The sequence below is a fragment of the Eleginops maclovinus genome, chromosome 3 (genome assembly GCF_036324505.1).
Source record: "Eleginops maclovinus isolate JMC-PN-2008 ecotype Puerto Natales chromosome 3, JC_Emac_rtc_rv5, whole genome shotgun sequence".
Taxonomy (NCBI): Eukaryota; Metazoa; Chordata; class Actinopteri; order Perciformes; family Eleginopidae; genus Eleginops; species Eleginops maclovinus.
The window spans coordinates 13,398,262-13,417,357 of NC_086351.1; the positions used below are offsets into that span (position 1 = coordinate 13,398,262).

A 19,096-nucleotide genomic window follows, 5' to 3' on the forward strand; every position below is an offset into this window, starting at 1 on the left:
GCACTCAGGGTGCAATTACATAGACAAACCAAAAGTGGAGCTAGTGTGCACAAAACGTAACAATAACACCTAATTTAAGATGCTATATGTAGTTATGAATACTGTACAGTTCATAAAAAGTAGAGCACCGTAGAGAAGCTAAAAAGGTACTAGTAATAATTAGTGAAAGCTGAAAATGCCTGACTTTCTTGTTGGTGGTAGAACTACCTGGGTTTTACAAAATAATTACAATACTTTTTATTACCATTCTTTTAATCTTGCTGATTAATTAACAGTGCGCAGTATTTTGTCCAGAAACTGTCTTGTAAAACCTTTTTTTATTGAACCACAAAAAAAACTAAAATTGAAGCATGACTGTCTTTATGGATTGTATTATTATCTCTTTATTCAAATACACACTTCATACAAAACAATTTTAAAAAAGCATTCAGTAACATACACTGCCTTTGTGAGTCTGTTGAATGAATATATCTTGGCTCCTTCAAGTGGATCTTCGGCCTACTCCAAATCACAGCATAAGGCTTTATGGAAAATAGTTCCAATGAGAACCTTTTTTCCATAGGTAGCTGCTACAGAGGAGGCCATGATCACATTGCCGTCGTCCTCGTACACCTGAGTCACCACCGGCTGATCTGAATGAATGTTCTTGATTTTAATGACCTGAAGAAAACAAAATCATGAGAAAGAAATAATTCAAATGATGTGAATACTGCATGTGTAAATAGACTGATCTGCAGTTAAGGTTATCATAGTATTTTGTCTATTCTTGTAATGTTGTCACGCACAATTTACTATCTGGCAAATGTGAACAGACAAACCTCCGATCCAGGCGGGTTCGTTGGGTCAAACATCAGAGCTTTCATTGCATTAGGATGACAGCCTAACCACAGGTCACCAGTTACAGCGTCCACTTCTACGTTGTCACAAAGTGAACTTACAGCCACAGCCTGGTGAAGTGTCATAGACAAGGTTATGATTAAAAATGGTATCATATATCCTTCAACTATTCTATCTTCCACTCAATTTGATTTTGCACCATCTCCTTTACTGTTTAGCATCAGTGTGCGTTGTTTTATGCAGCTATGAAATGATGTTACATGATTGCTATATTTGACTCCTGTTACTTGTATTTCAAAGTAAAGGTTTTGAAATTAAATTCTGTTAGCTGCTAAAGAATTCTGAAAGTAATATTACAAAGAGATGGGCAATCATGAAAATTAGCATTCCTGTTTGATTTGTCAAAATGTTTATTAAAAACTAAGTGTATTTGTTTAATAATAGTATAAACATAGTGATTCATGATAATTTATCAGGGGGAAAAACAAAAATGTAAAATTCTTTACCTTCACTTGGACCAATACATTGTGTTCTTTCCGCTCCAACACATGCACATTTTGGTCAAATAGATCTACTACATATACATGCCTACAGATAAAAATAAAATAATATTAAATAAAGAAATCAAGCCATTGAAAGCATTAATGACCATACTCATAGCCCAGCATATCAATTTTACCTTTTGTCTGGTGAGATATTAATGCCATTTGCAAAGTAATATCCCTCAGAGACCACTTTCACTTCCTCAGGACTGTAGTACACAACATTAGTCCAGGGCTGAAGGAGAAGAGTCTCCACCAAAGCCTTTAGGTATTCATTGGAAAAGTAGTGATCATTGGTTGCATAGAAGCTTTCCACTCCCGTCGCAACAATATCGTTAACACTTGAAAAGAAAATCAGAATTTTATTTAGTTTTTAAATATAAAATAATACAATTATTTATCCAATATGCATAAGGGTTTTTAGTAACTGCCACTTTAACTTAGGATAGTTTGACAATTGTTTTTTGCAGAATGACCTCATCTACATATTCAGTACATTTGAAAGGCAGTTCATTGGAGTTAGATTTTAAATGTCATCATACCTGTGGAGAAGTTCATGTTTTATGGTTTTCAGATGCACCAGCGAGTAGTCATCCTGGACAAAGTTGAACAGTTCTACTTGGCTTTTTTGTTGAGGATGATTAACGACAAATAGGTATATTGCGTCATCTGACGAGAGACAAAAAAGCATTGTCAATAAAAATGTAGGCAACCAAACTTAAAAGTGTGAGTGAGTATGTGTGTAAGGTAAAGGGACATGCATGGCTTAAGACTACCCTTATTTTATAAATTAATCACATCTTTAGATATTCATTATAAATATCAAGGACATACATATTCCCAAAATAAAATAAATACTGTTATTTGTAGTTTTTCAGGCACCTGAACTGTATTTATTTTACTATTTTAAAATGGACTTGAAAGTGTGCTATTAATGTGTACCTGTTGTTGAACATGAATGTTGTTAAATTTGAATTCAAAGGTGGTAGAAAGCAACCGTTTGCCCTTAAGGGACTTTCTTGTAGAGACTTGTGTGTGTGGCAAGTGTGCAATCACACATTGTGCTTTTACCACTAGGATCGGTGTATAAACTGATGCCATGAGGGTTGAATGATTCCAGATCAAAGTTTCTTGGCATGCGCAGCTCCACCGGTTTCATCCGAGGATCAGTCATATCAAGTAAGAGGATCTTTCCAGGCCTATCTGAGGAATGAAGTCCAGGATACTTCAGGCCCTTAAATATATATAAATATGATATTATGCAGAGGGTTGAAACAGTTGAAAAAGTCAAGCCTTGGGTCACAAAAATGGTTTGTCCCTAGAACCCAAATAACACATATTCTGCAGTTTAAGAAAAGCTAGCCACCTATACTATATTTTAGATGAATCCTGATAGAGCAGTTGCTCTTTATTGAAAGTGTGATGGGAAAAATGTTGAATTGTTTCACTGCCCTGCCCTTGTGTAGCCATGGCTTAGCAGTGAAATGATACTGTTTGTGTGTGTGTGGGTAAACTCAATATAAGCTAGCTTTTTTTGTCATTGTGAATTGAATATCTCTTAGTTATGGGCTGTTGAGTAGACAAATCGCAAACTAACTCTTCTGAGACTGTGAGGGGAATGTTTCACGATATCCTAACGTTTTAAAGACAGCATTTTGTATAGATTAATCGAGAATAAGTTGGTCATTTTAATCGCTTATGAAAACACGTGTTAGTTGCATCACTAATTAATAACAATGCACTCCATGGAGGCTATAAAAAGAGACAGGGCTACTTTTTAAATTAAAACAATAAGACTGTACGTGTTAACGGTTCTGAATGACGTTTAGTTAGAGAGACTGGTCATAGGGCTTTTTTGTTGACAAAGCTCACAGTTTGTTAGGCTACTCTGCAAATCGCATACTTACACTGCTGATAAACGCCAGCCCATCCTCAGTGATGGTTATATCCTCTGAGCCATGATCTGAAAGTAAAGTACCGAGGGTTGCACAGTCAGTGATCGCTTATTTTTGTATCAACTATGTGGCTACATTTTCTTCTGGCATAACTTACCCATATTTTTTAGTAAAACACAGTTGGGAAGGTGCTTTTGGACCAACTCCCTTGAAGCTAAGGTCCTTTTTCTGCAATGTACCAAACGTTAGCGTTGAGCAGGTGGTAAATAAAACCGTGTTGGCCTGATGAAAAGATTGTAACAAACACTGAAACATTTCGACATTAATGGAGTTGCTTTGAATTGTACCTTAAGTTTAGGATTCTCTGTCCGAGCACCAAAGCTAAGGCAGCTATCAGAATAGAGATAAAGGCTACCGTACCCATTTTGGAGATGAGTTTTACAAACTTTAAAATGCCACAAGAATGTCCCACCACTGCAGCAGCCGAGGCGTGTCTCAACAGGATCAACTAATGCGGCCTTCACTGACAATTGGAAATATGTGTTGCTGTTTAACATCGCTATTGCATTTTATACAAATCTGCATATCCATCTTGTTTTAACTATATATAGTTAAAACGTTACATATTTACATTCACATTTGTACATTGACGTTTGAAAATGTCAGCTGCAGGGGAAATGTAGCCTTTTGGTACCCTTTTATTCCCAAGATAGAATGCAGGAAATTTAAAAGGAAATACTCCATCCAAAAGCGCTTAGTGTCTGCATTTCCGACACTTGACAAGTACCATTATTACCGAATGTTTGAAGCTAACTACTTCCGTAGCCAAAGTGCTTCTTAAACAGCTTTAGATAATAAAAGTTTTTTTTGTGATCAGTTTTATTATGCTGTTTAGGTTTAGGCTTGTAGTAGTAGTTTGTTGAAAAGCACATGCAACAATGGTCTTGTGAATCAGTGCCCATCTGTTGTTACCTGACTTTACCTGTAAAGTTGCACCATAACTGACATTTGACCTCTTGACCTCAGGCCCGTTGGCAAATTTAATGGCTGGAGTAATCTACTGAATGTGTGTAAATCTATATTTTGGCTAAACCTCTGGAACTTGGATTTATTTTATTGGTGCTCATTTGTTTAAATCCTGAGTTATGCACTCATCTTTTACTGTGTTGTAATTAGTTAGAGCCTAATATGGTTTAAACATGTACATGTATTCACCACAATTTGGCCAGCACTGACGGAAAAAGGTAAGCTCCAAATCGGATTCATTGGTTTTCTTTTTTTAAACACAGATGTTCTTTGTTTTTTTAAACTAGGAACATGTACGCAAACACATGATGCTTCCATAATTAAAAAGAAAAAAGTACAAGTGATTAAGGAGGAAGCATTGCAATCATTTTGTAGAAATGTAAATGTATGAACACCTAGGTAGAAGGCTGCAGAATTAACTTTGTTTTGGTCACACATTGAGTACTGTAGTGAAGTATATGTTTCTTATTGGGATACACTGACTACACTGTTCTGCTTCTAATTCACTCATAATGGGACCAGTCAACAGACGGTATACTCAATAACATGTAGTGTCTGCAAAGCCCTGTTTAAATTGTTTATTTTTGAAGTTGTTTTTGTAGGTAATGACTCCTCCCAACATAAAACAAAAAGTTACAAAATTGTCTATGTAATCAAAATCATGTGTAAGAGACTTCATAAAAAACAAACATGAACACATACATACACATATAGAAGTGAAAGTAACATAAAATTGGCAAACTATTGACCCTGTGATACTCAGCATTGGGTGCATGCAACCTGACAGTAACTGTAGAATATCTACAAAAGTCCAATTAAAGAATTATAGCATCTAACAACTTCAAAACACCAACAACTCGCAGGAGTTGTTGCACATTACATCGTGTGCAACCAGCGAGCACTGTTAGGTGGGGCACACCAGATTCCCGACTCTTGTTTTGTGAAGTCTTGTCAAGGTTCACAGTGTAATACAGCAGGATCCCCATCAAACAGTTTCAAGCAAGACTGTATATTTGGAACATACAAAATAAATTTTATTATCCATTCTCTTCATGTCTACATCTTATTAGAGTTTCTAGACAATGGCATTGTCAAATAACACACCCAAATTAATTCTAATAATCCTGACAGGTGCAACAATACATTTCTGTCAAGTCCAGGTGTCAAAATATAACTGAATGTGAAAAGCAATTTTAAATCTTCTTCTTTGTTATTTTTCAACATAAAAAGGGGAGCCGTGGCCCTGGGCCGCAGTGAGAGCTAGGCAGGACATGGCCATGAGCACACATAAACATGGGAGAGGAAGTGGCTTCAGGGTTGAGCCCCGGTGGCTGCAGGGACTTGTGTGGCCAGGGTGTTGGGAGCAGAGATGACGGGAGCAATGTTAGCCAGTGGCTGTGAGGAGGACATTGAGGTGATTCCTAGGAGAGACAGGGAGCTCATTAGTCATTGATTAATGATTTACACACTTGTATGACATCTCAAGTTAGAGATATAAGTTTAGATTGCAGTGAAAGAAACAGTCAGTTATGTAACATTTCCTACAACGTGTACATTTCCATGATGGCAAAGAGTTTTTTCCTCTAATTTGAAGTACAATAATAGTTTTAGCTTATTATGTAGCCTTCCAGAATCTACAGTTATAAGTAAAACAAACGATTAGTCAATGATTGCTAACTACTCAATCAGCTAAAGGTCATTCAATAAAATGTCTTAATAAGTTTATTTAAAACAAAAAAACCAAGCATTGGGGTTCATCACTCAATTCTCAAGTGACTTATACCAAGCACAAAGTAGCCACACATTATATTGGAAAAAAATTCAGCATTGTGACTCCTTGAGAGAACAGGCTGGGATCAGTTGCCCCGAGTTGATAATAGAAACACTGCAAGGTGACAAACAGAACTAGTTTCAGCTGGCTAAAACAAAGACAACAATATGTGCGTCAGCTGAAGGCTAGTTTATCTTCAAATAGCTTATAAAGAGAAAGCGCATGGACCATATACAAATCAGATCATCTTAAAGTCAGATGATAGGGTTTTTCCTCTGTTGAGCTGTTGTTGGTTGGACAGTTGGTACTTTGTTGAATGAATTCCTAAGTCATTACATTTCTATTATATAATATGACATGTTACTTGTTAGACGATTTTATCCAAATCGCCTTACATAGACTCATTAGTGGACATTCCCCAAGGGAGCCACTTGAGGTGATGTGTCTTGCCCAAGGACACACTGACATGCTGACTGCAGTGGGGATTGAACTTGTGCTTCCAAATTTTCATTATACTATTTTGATTATACGTTTTCAACCTGTTGAGTGTGGAAAATTTCATATCATATAAATCATATAAAACTAAATATGATGGGGTTTTTGGATGACAAAACAAGACATTAAAAGACTGACTTGATTAACTGGGATGTTCATTTTTCTCTATTTTTGACATTAAGACCAAATGATAAACACACCAAATATCATGTTAAATATATCAATAATGGGAGTTATCCTCAGTTTCAGCTATACTTATAAAGAGACATACCTAATAGACAGATTATAAGAATAATTTGGGTTTTCCTGTGCAGTATTACTTACCAGCCATCATACTTGAGGAGCTGACTGGTGTGGAGCTTGCAGCCATCCCTCCAGGAGTGGCCCCTCTTCCCTGGTCTTTAACGATGGGATCTGCGAACCAAAGTGGATTTGAGTGACTCCTTACCCAAAAACACTTGTTGACACATGAAGCCACTTAATGTAGTTCACTCAGATTTTCAGACAATTTACTCAAGCAGTACGCAAGACAAAAAGTGATGGAAAACAAACTTACAGAAGTAGGGGTGATCCATGGCCTCTCTAGCCGTCAGACGGGCTTGATGGTCGTAGCGCAGCAGTTTGTCCAGGAAGTCGAGAGCCTCTGTGCTGACCAGGTGCTGGTTCTCGCTGTGCACAAACCTCTCCCATCTTTTGCGCGAGTGTCTGTAAAGGACAAACCAAGGGATTAAAAGCTAATTGAGGTAACTCAAGTTGATAGTTAGCCGAGGTCAAACAGCTACAATGTTTTACCTCCCAAGAATGTCATTGAACCGTGGATCCAATTCAATGTTGTACTTGTCAATGTAGTCGTACAGGTCCTCGGTGCCGAGTACTTTAGCGATCCGCACCAGCTATAAGTTAGAAAAGGCATATTTTAACATTAGACGTGGGCATTTGGGAAATCCTTTGAAAGGTACATAGGCGCATGGAATCCATTGCAGTTTGTAGTGTACTGTACTAGTGCGTAGGTCTTAGGTTTGTAGGGAGCGATAAATTATGTCAAAAAGACGTAATTAATGGAGACTAATAATATAGGAATAAAGACCTAAATTAACAATGAGCATGTTTCATTAAATATCTTTACAGTTTGATCAGATGTATTTATTAAGGCCTACTTTGATTTACAATTACTTAAGTTTAATAGGAATTTTTAATATTTATACAATGTAACGTTTTAACTATATAGATATTCACTTAACAGAATGTAACATAAAAAAAATCGGCCTGGATAAACTGGAAATGCTGTGCTCAGTGTTAGTGCATATGGGGAGTGCATATGGGGAGAGCCGACAATACAAATGAGACCATACATGGGAGTAAAATGTGTTACGACCCATGTCCCCTTTTACGGACACATTATTCTCTTACACCCCTTTAATATTCAGTGCACCAAACTCTCAAAAAGTGTATAACACATTTCTACCAAGGCCCAATAACTGCAGAGATGACGTTAAGAAGTACATAAATCCACAGGTGCTCCCGCAGAGCTGCTACACATCATGTCTAGGGTAAGAAGAAAGTTCTACTCTCCAAAATGTATTATGTAAGGTGGAGAAAACAGCCACAGACACTGCTCTCCTCAGGCCACAGGTTTATAAACATATACACAAAATAACTTATTCTACATACCTGATCGTAGTTGTCATGACCGTGAAAGAAAGGCTCCTTTCTGAAGATCATGCTGGCGAGCATGCAACCCAAACTCCACATGTCCAAGCTGTAGTCATACATCTATAAATAATATAAAGAGTTAAAATGTTCAAACTGACTCAATGGCTGCATTTAACATACAATATAAAACAATTGTCTCTGCTTTAATACTATAAATTGTCATTTTAAACAAACGTGTATAAAATGTGCACAACTACATGCACAGAACAGTGTAGGAGGCTCACCTGGTAGTCTACCAGCAGTTCAGGTCCTTTGAAGTACCTGGATGCCACTCTGACGTTGTATTCCTGGTTTGGGTGGTAGAATTCTGCCAAACCCCAATCGATTAGGCGGAGCTGGAAGATTATCAACAAAAAAATAATGTGAATATATATATATATATTAAGCGATTAGCCGGTGACAGTAAGAAAGACAAAACATGATCAGTATAAAAAAAATTGTCAGCATGTGAGACAATACCTTTCTGTGTTCGTGATCAATCATTACATTGTGTGGCTTGACATCTCTGTGCATAATCCCCATACTGTGGCAGTAATCCAGAGCCTTTCAGGGAAAAAGAAAAGAAGATATACGTTGACAATATACACTGAATGGTTGAACTGAAAATACTAACGAAGTCCATAGAATTGATAAAAGATTGAGGGTAACAAAAGCTGTTTCTTACCTTTAGGATTTCGTACATGTAGAACCGTATGTCAAAGTCAGATAGGGTTTGATACAATTGCTGTAAAAAAAGTTAACAAATAAATTAAGGAGCCATTTAAAAAACAAACAAAAAAATAATATTAGAACATCGAAAATTACAACAAAACACTGGATTTTACCTTGAAATCTGTGTTGTTCACATGTTCAAAGACCAGAGCAGGGGTTCGGGACTGAAAGGACAAAGAGAAAAAAAATGTATGCATTGAAACCTTGTACCTACAGTAATAAACAAGTACTAAATTGTTACAGTGCAAAAGAGGAGAACAAAATTACCACAGGATCCTTGACGATATCTAACAGTGAGATGATATTTGGGCCACCCCTCAGATTCTCCAGGATCTTTATTTCTCTCTTAATTTTCTTTTTTTTGACCGGCTGCGAACAAAGATAGCGTTGTGAGCAAAATAACTTGGGAATATTACAATTATGACTGTTAAATTATCAGGATACTCAATTGATTATTTCCATACCTTCAGTATTTTGACAACCACTTTTTCATTGTTTGTGATGTTTATGGCTTCAAATACTTCACTATATTTGCCTCTCCCTAGTTTTCTGACTAGCTGATAGTCGTCTTGGTTCCTAAAAAAAAATACAAAAACATGATCAACAATGATGATGCTTACCCAACAAAGAAAAAAACAAGTACAAACATTTTCTCTTTTACTTACCCCCATTCAACAACATGGGACTCGTAATCCCAATACTCCCTTGGTCTCTGTGTGTTTACATCAGGGTAAACTCGAGAGCGGCTTGGGACAGGGCCAGACATATTCTACACAGGATCTTCTCTTAATCTCCTAAAACAAAATAGATCATTTCACATTCTATATGTACAGGTCAAACCAATCAAATGGCATTGTGTCTACTGGTTAGCACTAGAGGACATTCTATAACTACAAAAAGATGACAAGGTAATTTAATTATAAGGCAACACGATACCTGGGAGGTTCCCTCCAGGATGATGGTGATAGATGAATTGAAACAGGAGCAGTTGAGATGCCTTTATGGTAAGAAAGCTACATGGGAAAACATATAAAAAACAGACAGTTAGCCTTCGGAAGTCAAACCAATCATTTTAGTTTGTTTTTGTACTTAACACTGAGAAATTCTAATCAAAACAACAACAAAAAAAATACATATTCAGATGTTAATTAACATTAATGTTTCCCCCCAGTTTCGTAGGAAGTTGATTTGAGTTTCAAATGAAACTGCAGATGTTTCACGTGAAAGGCAATAGGTAGTTAATGAAAATAACAGCAACTGTTATTTTAATAACACAGGTATAACAAGTTTATTGAGAATACATATTATTATACATGTTAGTGTCTCAATAATGGTTGCGTATGAAATATAGAGACCTGAATGTTAAATGGGGGCATCCAACCAGTCTAATCAGGAGGTACTGGGCTCAATACAGTCATCACTGGGGGCTACACCAAGGCAGTAACTCCTGATGAAAAAAAGACAGAAAGTAGGTTGATTAAAATCAATGCTGTCAATTAAGCAAACACGAACAAACTATGTGAGCTATCTATGTAAGCCAGTCTATCAGCTAGTAGGGCTAGATGAAATTAATGGGTTTAATAAAGTAATGTAATCGAAAAACGGTTACTCTGGTATAAGACACTGGTTCAGTTGCCCGCTAAATAGTTTAACGAAAAGGTGAGTGTACGCAGAAAGCCTCTCTGGCCCAGGGCCTGTACAAGTGCAGTGAAGCTAGCTACTAGCTATAAAGCAACCGGGCAGCTGGTCGGGCTGCTAGCTAGTTAGCATTAGCTCGCCAACAGCAGAGGGAAAAGCCGGTTGGAAAGTCACAACTATATTTCGGATAAATTATGGGACTATAACGGAACTACTTAAACACCCCACGTCCAAAAGGGTCAAATGATCCTTACAGGGTCTATTATAAACGTACAGCTACACAACCAGCTTCGAGAAATATATTTCCTAAAGCTAGAAAGTGCTAAGCTAACAGGCTAGGGGAGTGAATAGCCTGCTGGCTGGCGAGGCAACTGACTGACAACGCCTTGAAAAAACCTCCTACAAACACCGTGATCGAGCAGTAAAAGGGCACCACGGTTGTGTTACATGTTTACAGCTTTTTGTCACGTATAAAACCCTCAAAAGCAGTTCCCTACCTACGACGATTTGTGGTTAAATAACACGATTACCTCTCAGCGTTGTTGGGACGTCAATATGGCGATGCTTGGGATCAAGAGCTTAGTGCGAACAGCCTTTCCCGCAGAGGGCGCTCTCCCTTTTTTCTCTTTCATGGGGGAGACTGTAGCACCCTCTGCCACCAACAGGTCTGATAGAGTCAGAAACTTTTATCTGCATGCGTCTGTTGGCCTGAGTGTATTCAGCCACGTCTGATATGTTTAGTCAGTGCATCTTATGTGTGTACCTAAAGCGCACAGTTAATGTTCACAAGCAACATGCGCCATTACCACCTCAGGCCCTGCAAAGATTAAGGGCCTATAATTCTCATGGTTAATATCAGTGTGACCGCAATTCAAATCATTTTGTAACTCACTGCTTTTAATCACTGCATTATTGTGCTCTCCATTTTGGGATAATTCTATCAAGAGGCAATTCTATGGAATGATGCTCAGTCAAGGAAATAGGCCTGTTTTTAAAAATGTCTTTATTTAGGCAAAATTTAGGGCTCACTTTTTAAATGGACAATGGTAAAACAGTGATGGAAAACAATGCCTGTTGTGTGGCATCATTTAAAAGGCTACATCAGTCATAGGTAAAGCCTGGGGCATTTTCCTGAAGTAACCGCAGACAATCAACACATAATAGAGGGAAAGACGACTCCATGAGTTGGAATGTTGAGAACATTTGTTTCCATCTTGATTTGAGACAATGAGATAATGGACCCCTGTAAATTCTCTCTGTAGTCAGATTGTTACTTCTCTGCCTGGAAGTCATGCACTGTTGAACAAACCGAAAAAGTCTTTGACTACTATATCTGTTACATCCTTTCAGCATCTGTAATTAACTTGGAGCGGAGACTTAATAAAAGTGAAAGTTGAGGATTAAGCTGCAGCTCAAAACAGTACTCTTGCCGACGAACAGTGGACACAGCTGAGGACCAAAGTCAACCATGAAGATGTAAGTTGTTTAAAAAATATATAATTTGTCTTTTTTTCTTCAAATCTGTTATTGAAATATATTTCAATTACCAGCTGAAATGTACATAGCCGTTCAAATCTATATAAACATGCATTTGAACTTTGAATTGATTGCAGTCTTATTCGTTTCAGCTTAATGTGTCTACTTCCATTTGCAACAATGGTGGTTACTGCAACAATTAGAGGTAAATAAACCTGAATGGAGAAAAAAATTACCTCATTTTGTACTGTAACTTTTGTAAGCATTTCAGATTGCTTAAACAGGACATCAGAATGACAGCTTTTGTATCTTTTATCTCTCTTTTCAAGTGCAAAGAGAAAAAGGGATAAGCAATCTAAATGGTGAGATTCATTTAGTCCTCTTTACTGTTTGTTCTTTTTTACAAGCAAAATAGTCAGATTACTGCTTTTTGAAACAAGATAAATAACTGTTTAAACTACTGCTGAAAAATTATATTCAATAACTTGTTCATTACTCCTGAAATAGATACACTTGGCACAACCACTGAAAATGCCATTCCTGCAAATACAACAGGTTTGTGACTCAAAATGTTGCTTTCAGGTACAATCAGATAGCTTCAAAATGAGGAAGGCCTTATCTCACCAGATCCTCAAAGTACTTTTTGTTCCCCAAAATCATAAATGCAGGTCGTAAAATGTCATAAGAGACATATGGTATTTGTGAAGCTTTGTCATTAAGATATATCTTCAGGTTGTTTTGCATCAAGCACTTTTTACACTATTTGGTTGTTACCATAAGAACACCCTGGTGATTATAATCATGTTTTGTTTCATGTCTGCAGCATACCCTACACCTGTGAATGAGCAAGAGTCTAAAGGTACTTGTTTTTCCTGTTTGTTGATGAAAGAAATAAGTACACAGTAAAGTACAGTTATCACTATATATACAGTGTATAAGTATGTTGGTTTTTAACTTGGTATTGCACATGCCTCATATCTAAATACAAAACAGCCCCTGATTATTGGAACTTCACACACACGTCACATCTTCATTTTAAATAGGATCAAACTCACTCACAGAAAGGTCTGAGGCTAAATCTACAGGGAGTTATGGCAGCAATGGATTTACAGGTATGTGCATGGGCTTCCCAATGTCTGTTATTTTTTTTATTTTATATTGATAATTATGATGTAACAATAAATATAATCATGAATGTTGAATATTATGTACATAAATATGCAAATGTTGTAGCAATAACTTCCACTCTTCCCAGATGCATTAAAAGGCCTTCAAAGTGATGTGACCAAGATTTCCAAAGCTGTGGAGAAAGATGCAGCACCATCAAGCGAGAAAACCAATGTGGGGTCAGTAGATCTGAGCAGCATGCCGGTTCAGGGGAGGAGGGAACAAAGAGGGTCACTCTGGAAAGTGACGGTGGAGGCTCAGAAGGTTGAGAATTTGTCAGGAAAACCAGTGTTTCGTTTGAGTAAAGACAGAGTGACTGGTAGTCTCCAAAGACAGGCAACACCAGGAAGGGTTCATGGTTTAAATGGGATGCTGGCTCCAGGCCCAAGTAGAGAACTGCTGGATCGGGATAGTTTGGAGTACAACAATGGTAGACCTGCTCCAATGGGCATCAGAGGGGATCGAGACTATGATGGTAAGACCCTTCCTTTTATTTTGAAAAAGATGTGTTTTTCCGAGAATTATGCTGTGAACAATTAAAGGGTGAACAACTGTGTTTTAATGTTCCCACAGAAACCAGAGAGTTTATGAGCTCTGAAATGTATCCAATAGGTAAGAAGTATTTTCTTCCTCAAAACATTGTTTAATATCTAATTCATACAATGCTTTCATGAAAGAACAGTCATTTCTTATGTATGCTTTAGTTCCTCTAGAGCAGAGCCCCAGTACGTTCGCTGGTCCAGCAAAGATCAGATCCACCATATGATCAGAGGTGTGTTTGCAATGCATTTTAATCAGACAAATACATTTGAATTACTATGTCATCCCTGTCTAATTATTAGACATTCTTTTTTTATAGATATTGCTTTGTTATTAATATGGTATGTGTTGTTGAATGCCAATTGTTCTTCTCTATTTTTCCAGATTCTATTTCTTCCTCATAATGAGTCAGGGGCCACCATCTGTTGAGTCATAGGCATACTGGCTGCTTCCCAATTCAGGGACTTTTTCATCCAAATATAGATGTTTACGTCTACGTTGTTGTGTGATCATTTGAACAACTCTTTTTTCCTTTTTTTTCTCTAATAAATAAATGAAGACATTTGAAAAAATGTGTTAGATTTACTAGAAACTGGTTAAAATTGTGACAGTATGATATTTGAGGTGAAGCTTGTGGTTTTAAATTAAAATCTAAAATTAAAACTGAATCTACATGACCTAAACATGTGCCGCTTTTATCTCATAGTCCGATCTTTGTATTTGTTAACTGTAATGTGAAGATGTGAATAACATCGTGTGAAATAGAGAATAAAAATAACAAGAAAATAATGCATCTTAATCATTTTCTTGTTTTTTAAAATGTAGTTTAATTGGTTGAATACAAATACATTTAGCTTAAGATTTACGAAAAAGCCACATAAAATTCAAAAACCATGCAATCATATAAATATACAATGTTATTACATATAAAGCAACAGGAGTTTAAGGGAACAAGAAGAGTGTGTTTCAGTTATAGATTGCTGCTAAGGTATTGTTGTTTTTTTAGTTCCTTTGTTTCAGAATCAGTTTTATTTCCTAAACTGCTGAAGATCGCTGTACACATCTGATTGGATTCCATGTAACTCCTACAGAAAAGCCAAAACAATTCATTATGTAAGCACATATTATATAAAGATATGCCAGTTTTAATTTTAAGTATCTCTAAGGTTTACATAATAACATAGTTCTGTTTTACCTGGTAGGGAGATTCCGTGAGTTCTGTAGTCATTTTCTTTGAAACTGATGTTGGTAGATTTTTTATTCCTGTTAAAAAGGGTCATGTTACTGCCTGTCTGCCATATCATATAATCAAGTATACTCAAAATTGAGCAGCAATACACATAAAGGTAGTGCTCACCATCATGAGAATCCCATTGCCTCCTTCTCTTGTGATGAGTTGCAAAGCAGAACACAGAAATCATGATGAAGATGGTCAAAAGGATGTCAGAGGCGATAATGCCAATTACAGAGCCCATATTTATCAGGTAACAAGAACCACAATCTATAAAAAGGGCAAAGATATAGAGTTGTAACACAAAATCAAAATAGAAAAACATGGGAAAATGTTAAAACTAGATACCTTGCTGTCCTTCTGTGGATCCTGAAAGACAAATGATTTAAACCTTAGTTAATAACAACAATGCCTGTGCCTTAATTGCTTCATTATTCACTGTTAAAAATACATCAAGAACACCACTCACCAAAAAATGAACCCACGATACAAAGTGCGTCAGACATCTTCTTTATGTTGGTTTCTGGGCAGAGAGGAAATTAGAGATTGAGATTGAGGGCCAGAGGTCACACAGCTCTCTTTCGAATGGCTTTGTCGATGCAGCCATAAACAAAATGTTAAAAGCCAGGGTACAGTACAAGGTTTCATGTAGAACTGTCCTGACTAGCTGCCGTGTGAGGGCTAATCAGAATGTGACTGCATAAACAGGGGGAGGAGGGTGTCCACTGAGAGGAAAGGAAACTGATGTTTCTCTGTATTTTCCCACTCATGCGAGGCTGGCAGGTGAAAAACATATAACTGACAATTCTTCCAGTCTGTCACGTTTGATTAAAGATTCAGTTCTTCTGTTTTACTTTTTAAGAGTATAAGGAGGTGTATGCGGTCAGTTTCACACAGTTTCTGCTGAAATGCATGCCATCATACCACCAAATAGAACACTTCCTTATGACCTAACAGCGGAAGGTTGGCCACAGTCACTGCTACCTATTCTGTGAGCCACTGTTAAACCACATGTTTATCTCCAATGCTGATGTCCTGTCAGCAAAATGAAAGCATACACCCTCATTGCTTCTTTTATGTTCCAATACAGATGGCTGAACATTTCAAATGGTTAGCACATTAGAACAAATACTTAAAATACTCAACAGAAGTAGTACATTATTTAAAAAAGTATATATAAGATTATTAAAACATAAACACTTCAACATAAATAAATGTATGCCTTTTAATTAAGAAGAAGTAGAAAATTATTCCAAAATTATTAATGATATTTCTAGCTTTTATGGTTCCTAAAAATCTCCCTCTTATAGGTAATAGACCTTCTGGAAAAAAGGTGTAAATCAACTCATTAATATTTATAGTCAAAGACAGGATTGAACATTTTAAACCCCTTAATCACCTTTGATGACCTTATTAATGACATGAAAGTGAATGACTCGCCCACCTGATGTTTAATAAGCTGGCTACCAAAAAGCGTTTTTACTTAATATCTTATAATTGATCAAAAAGGAATCAGCTGGACTTGGAACAGTGACCTTGTTATTTTACAGACTGAGTCTTGGATGCTCCCAGATGAGGGCTGAAATACTTTTGATTAGTATCACAGAAAATCTGAAATCTGAAAAAAATCCAACAAGTGTGATGCAATTTTGGATTCCAAAGTGAGATAAACTATAGTCCACAAAGAAGTAGATAAAAGATGAATGCATCGTCCCAGAATCGAACCCGGAATTTGAGGCACTCCACAGATCATTGGAACAGATACCAGAACATGAGAACATTTTTCTCTAAATGGGAATTAAAGCTTACAACAGTGTATACATAAAATGCAGTGGAATCAAAAGATGCATTGAAGTCCAATCATGCAGAATCAGGTCAGCCAACTTTGAGATATAACGAGCCGGGGGAAACTCCTCATGCGCCACCACCCTGCAACATCTTTCCAAATCTGTTGAAAGAATGAAGTGGTTTGGCTTTTAACCTCCTAACCCCATCCCATACCTGGGAAATAACACTTGAGGCTTTTTTCCCTTTGAGTGTTTCCACTGCATAAACTAAAGCATTGGGAACGTACAGAAGAGGTAGTTTTGACTAAAATTTCAAAGATATTAAATTTGGTCAAGATGCTATTAGTGTTTCACTGACATGGCAGGCAGCAGTTTGACCACACAATCACCTTTAACACACAGCGCGACACAACAGCATTCATGCATTATCTAATAAGGTGTCCTGTGTGAGTCACACTGCTCAAATGTCACTTTGGTACAGAGTGATAAAAAAGATGAGAAGAAGAATTTGTGAGTGCGAAGTAAAAATGAAGCTGACAAACAGAAAACACCATGTTGCTTATCAAACACATACAATGGCACAGTGCTAGTGTTTAGTCGAGATACAAAAAGTGCTCTTCCTGTGTTCTATTTTATTTATTTATGTACTGATGTGCAATTATGATATGATCAGCATTGATTTAAATGCAACCCATTTGGTGTCTTGTAAAATTTGACACTGTAAAACATCTATTTAAAATCATTTTATTTTATTTTTCGTACTAAAATATTAAAAGAAAACCCCTTGAGGGGCCTAAAGTGTTAAAACTACAGTATTTAGACATTTTGATGCCAAAAGACAACTGCAGAGGGTGCTGCTGTTGTAAGAGTGCCAACATTTTTGCAATCTTTTGCGAAATGTGTGTGTTAAATGTAGTACTCTTTATATGTGTAATTAACGAAAATAGAAATGTGTGTTAAAAAATGGTGTTTATTGAAAAAGAGTTAAATTCATATAATGTTCAGTTTCTTAAAACAGGATTTAAGGAACAGAATTTCAGGAAGTACCCCACCATCTTTAGATCAGCTCTTGCAGTTTGCCCGGACATTCATATACACTTTGTGAGCTGGGATGATGAAAAGAAAGACACAAATAGAGTAATTAGTATTTGACAATATAAATATAACAAATTCACACTGTATTTACTGAATCACACAACATCCAGATGTTCACACAACAAAAACATAGTTAAACCTTAGTGCCTCACCATTTTGTATCTTCTTACTCCTTACGCTGGCACATAGGTAGGTCACAATGACAATGAGAAGGGTCAGCAGCAAATCAGCACAGATGATGCCTGCTATTGTCCCCGGCTCGATCCTGTAGCAAGACACTGTGCTCTCTGGCAAACACACACACACACACACACACACACACACACACACACACACACACACACACACACACACACACACACACACACACACACACACACACACACACACACACACACACACACACACACACACACACACACACACACACAAAAGAGTAGGATGGATGACTTAAACCCAGACTGAATGGGGGAAAAATTAGTCATCAGGTGATGCTGTAGCTTTAGATTTGTGTTTTGCTTGTTTTATTAAATGACAAGATTCATAAACATTTAATTTCAGAGTTCTGTTTGTGTCTGCCTTTTGTTGTACATACCAGTTAGTGCCACAGCCAGGTCTTAGAGAAAGAAAAGAGACAAACAAATGTAACACCAGAGATTTTGCTTATTTTTTTTGATGGCATGCAGCAACACCTCAGAGTTTCCGACGTGCAAAATGTTAGTGGTTTCATTTTCCTGTGCAAGACATCCTTTTGCATGTGAGAGAAAAAATATGTTAACATGTACTTACTGCACAGAAAAAACAGGACAGTTATAAAGGGTTTGTTGTACGCCATTGTATGTCAACTCAGTTGTGAGATTTCTGAAAGACAAAAGGAGAACAAACTTTTTTTGTGTGTTACATACTTCAATTACAAAAACATGCATTTGATAAACACTTACAAGTTGTGTTATAATTTCATATTCTTGACATATTATTGATTTTGATTTCAGTGTCAAAGCTATATCACCTAAACGGTTTGACACAGTAGGTTTTTTTTTTCTGCAATACTAAATGAACAACACAAATCATACACTTCTGCGTAGTCATTTCACAGAAACTGAAATAGACAATAGGAATTCATAAAATTCTTACATGAGCTCTCTAAAATCACTTCTATATACATATACACT

At 36.8% G+C, this 19,096-nt stretch overlaps 4 protein-coding genes across 4 annotated transcripts; 1 reads left to right on the plus strand and 3 right to left on the minus strand.

The window, feature by feature from the left end:
* Window positions 1-359: 359 nt before the first annotated feature.
* Window positions 360-3,815, minus strand: LOC134861345 (serum paraoxonase/arylesterase 2-like). The gene is made up of 9 exons (XM_063878473.1): window positions 3,622-3,815; window positions 3,432-3,502; window positions 3,287-3,342; window positions 2,451-2,613; window positions 1,922-2,048; window positions 1,517-1,720; window positions 1,344-1,425; window positions 819-947; window positions 360-660 (listed from the first exon to the last, which is right to left on the minus strand). Exons 1-9 carry the CDS (start codon window positions 3,696-3,698, stop codon window positions 499-501), a joined length of 1,071 nt encoding a protein of 356 aa, XP_063734543.1. The 5' UTR covers window positions 3,699-3,815; the 3' UTR covers window positions 360-498.
* A 1,048-nt stretch (window positions 3,816-4,863) lies between these two features.
* On the minus strand, window positions 4,864-11,288 carry LOC134861796 (casein kinase II subunit alpha). The gene is made up of 15 exons (XM_063879268.1): window positions 11,159-11,288; window positions 10,346-10,437; window positions 9,927-10,003; window positions 9,656-9,784; window positions 9,455-9,566; window positions 9,258-9,359; window positions 9,104-9,154; window positions 8,944-9,003; window positions 8,739-8,822; window positions 8,504-8,614; window positions 8,238-8,339; window positions 7,359-7,459; window positions 7,123-7,271; window positions 6,891-6,980; window positions 4,864-5,721 (listed from the first exon to the last, which is right to left on the minus strand). The coding sequence occupies exons 4-15, from the start codon at window positions 9,754-9,756 to the stop codon at window positions 5,612-5,614; spliced, it is 1,173 nt and encodes a 390-aa protein (XP_063735338.1). The 5' UTR covers window positions 9,757-9,784; window positions 9,927-10,003; window positions 10,346-10,437; window positions 11,159-11,288; the 3' UTR covers window positions 4,864-5,611.
* On the plus strand, window positions 10,380-14,600 carry LOC134861797 (uncharacterized). Its single transcript, XM_063879269.1, has 11 exons — window positions 10,380-10,458; window positions 11,979-12,104; window positions 12,257-12,309; window positions 12,434-12,466; window positions 12,612-12,659; window positions 12,928-12,963; window positions 13,148-13,216; window positions 13,360-13,746; window positions 13,845-13,883; window positions 13,976-14,043; window positions 14,196-14,600. The coding sequence occupies exons 2-10, from the start codon at window positions 12,097-12,099 to the stop codon at window positions 14,035-14,037; spliced, it is 735 nt and encodes a 244-aa protein (XP_063735339.1). The 5' UTR covers window positions 10,380-10,458; window positions 11,979-12,096; the 3' UTR covers window positions 14,038-14,043; window positions 14,196-14,600.
* Window positions 14,601-14,602: 2 nt separating this feature from the next.
* Window positions 14,603-18,785, minus strand: tyrobp (transmembrane immune signaling adaptor TYROBP). The gene is made up of 9 exons (XM_063879270.1): window positions 18,714-18,785; window positions 18,520-18,540; window positions 18,077-18,211; window positions 17,882-17,935; window positions 15,512-15,565; window positions 15,391-15,411; window positions 15,169-15,312; window positions 15,007-15,074; window positions 14,603-14,896 (listed from the first exon to the last, which is right to left on the minus strand). Exons 5-9 carry the CDS (start codon window positions 15,546-15,548, stop codon window positions 14,840-14,842), a joined length of 327 nt encoding a protein of 108 aa, XP_063735340.1. The 5' UTR covers window positions 15,549-15,565; window positions 17,882-17,935; window positions 18,077-18,211; window positions 18,520-18,540; window positions 18,714-18,785; the 3' UTR covers window positions 14,603-14,839.
* Window positions 18,786-19,096: the final 311 nt, after the last annotated feature.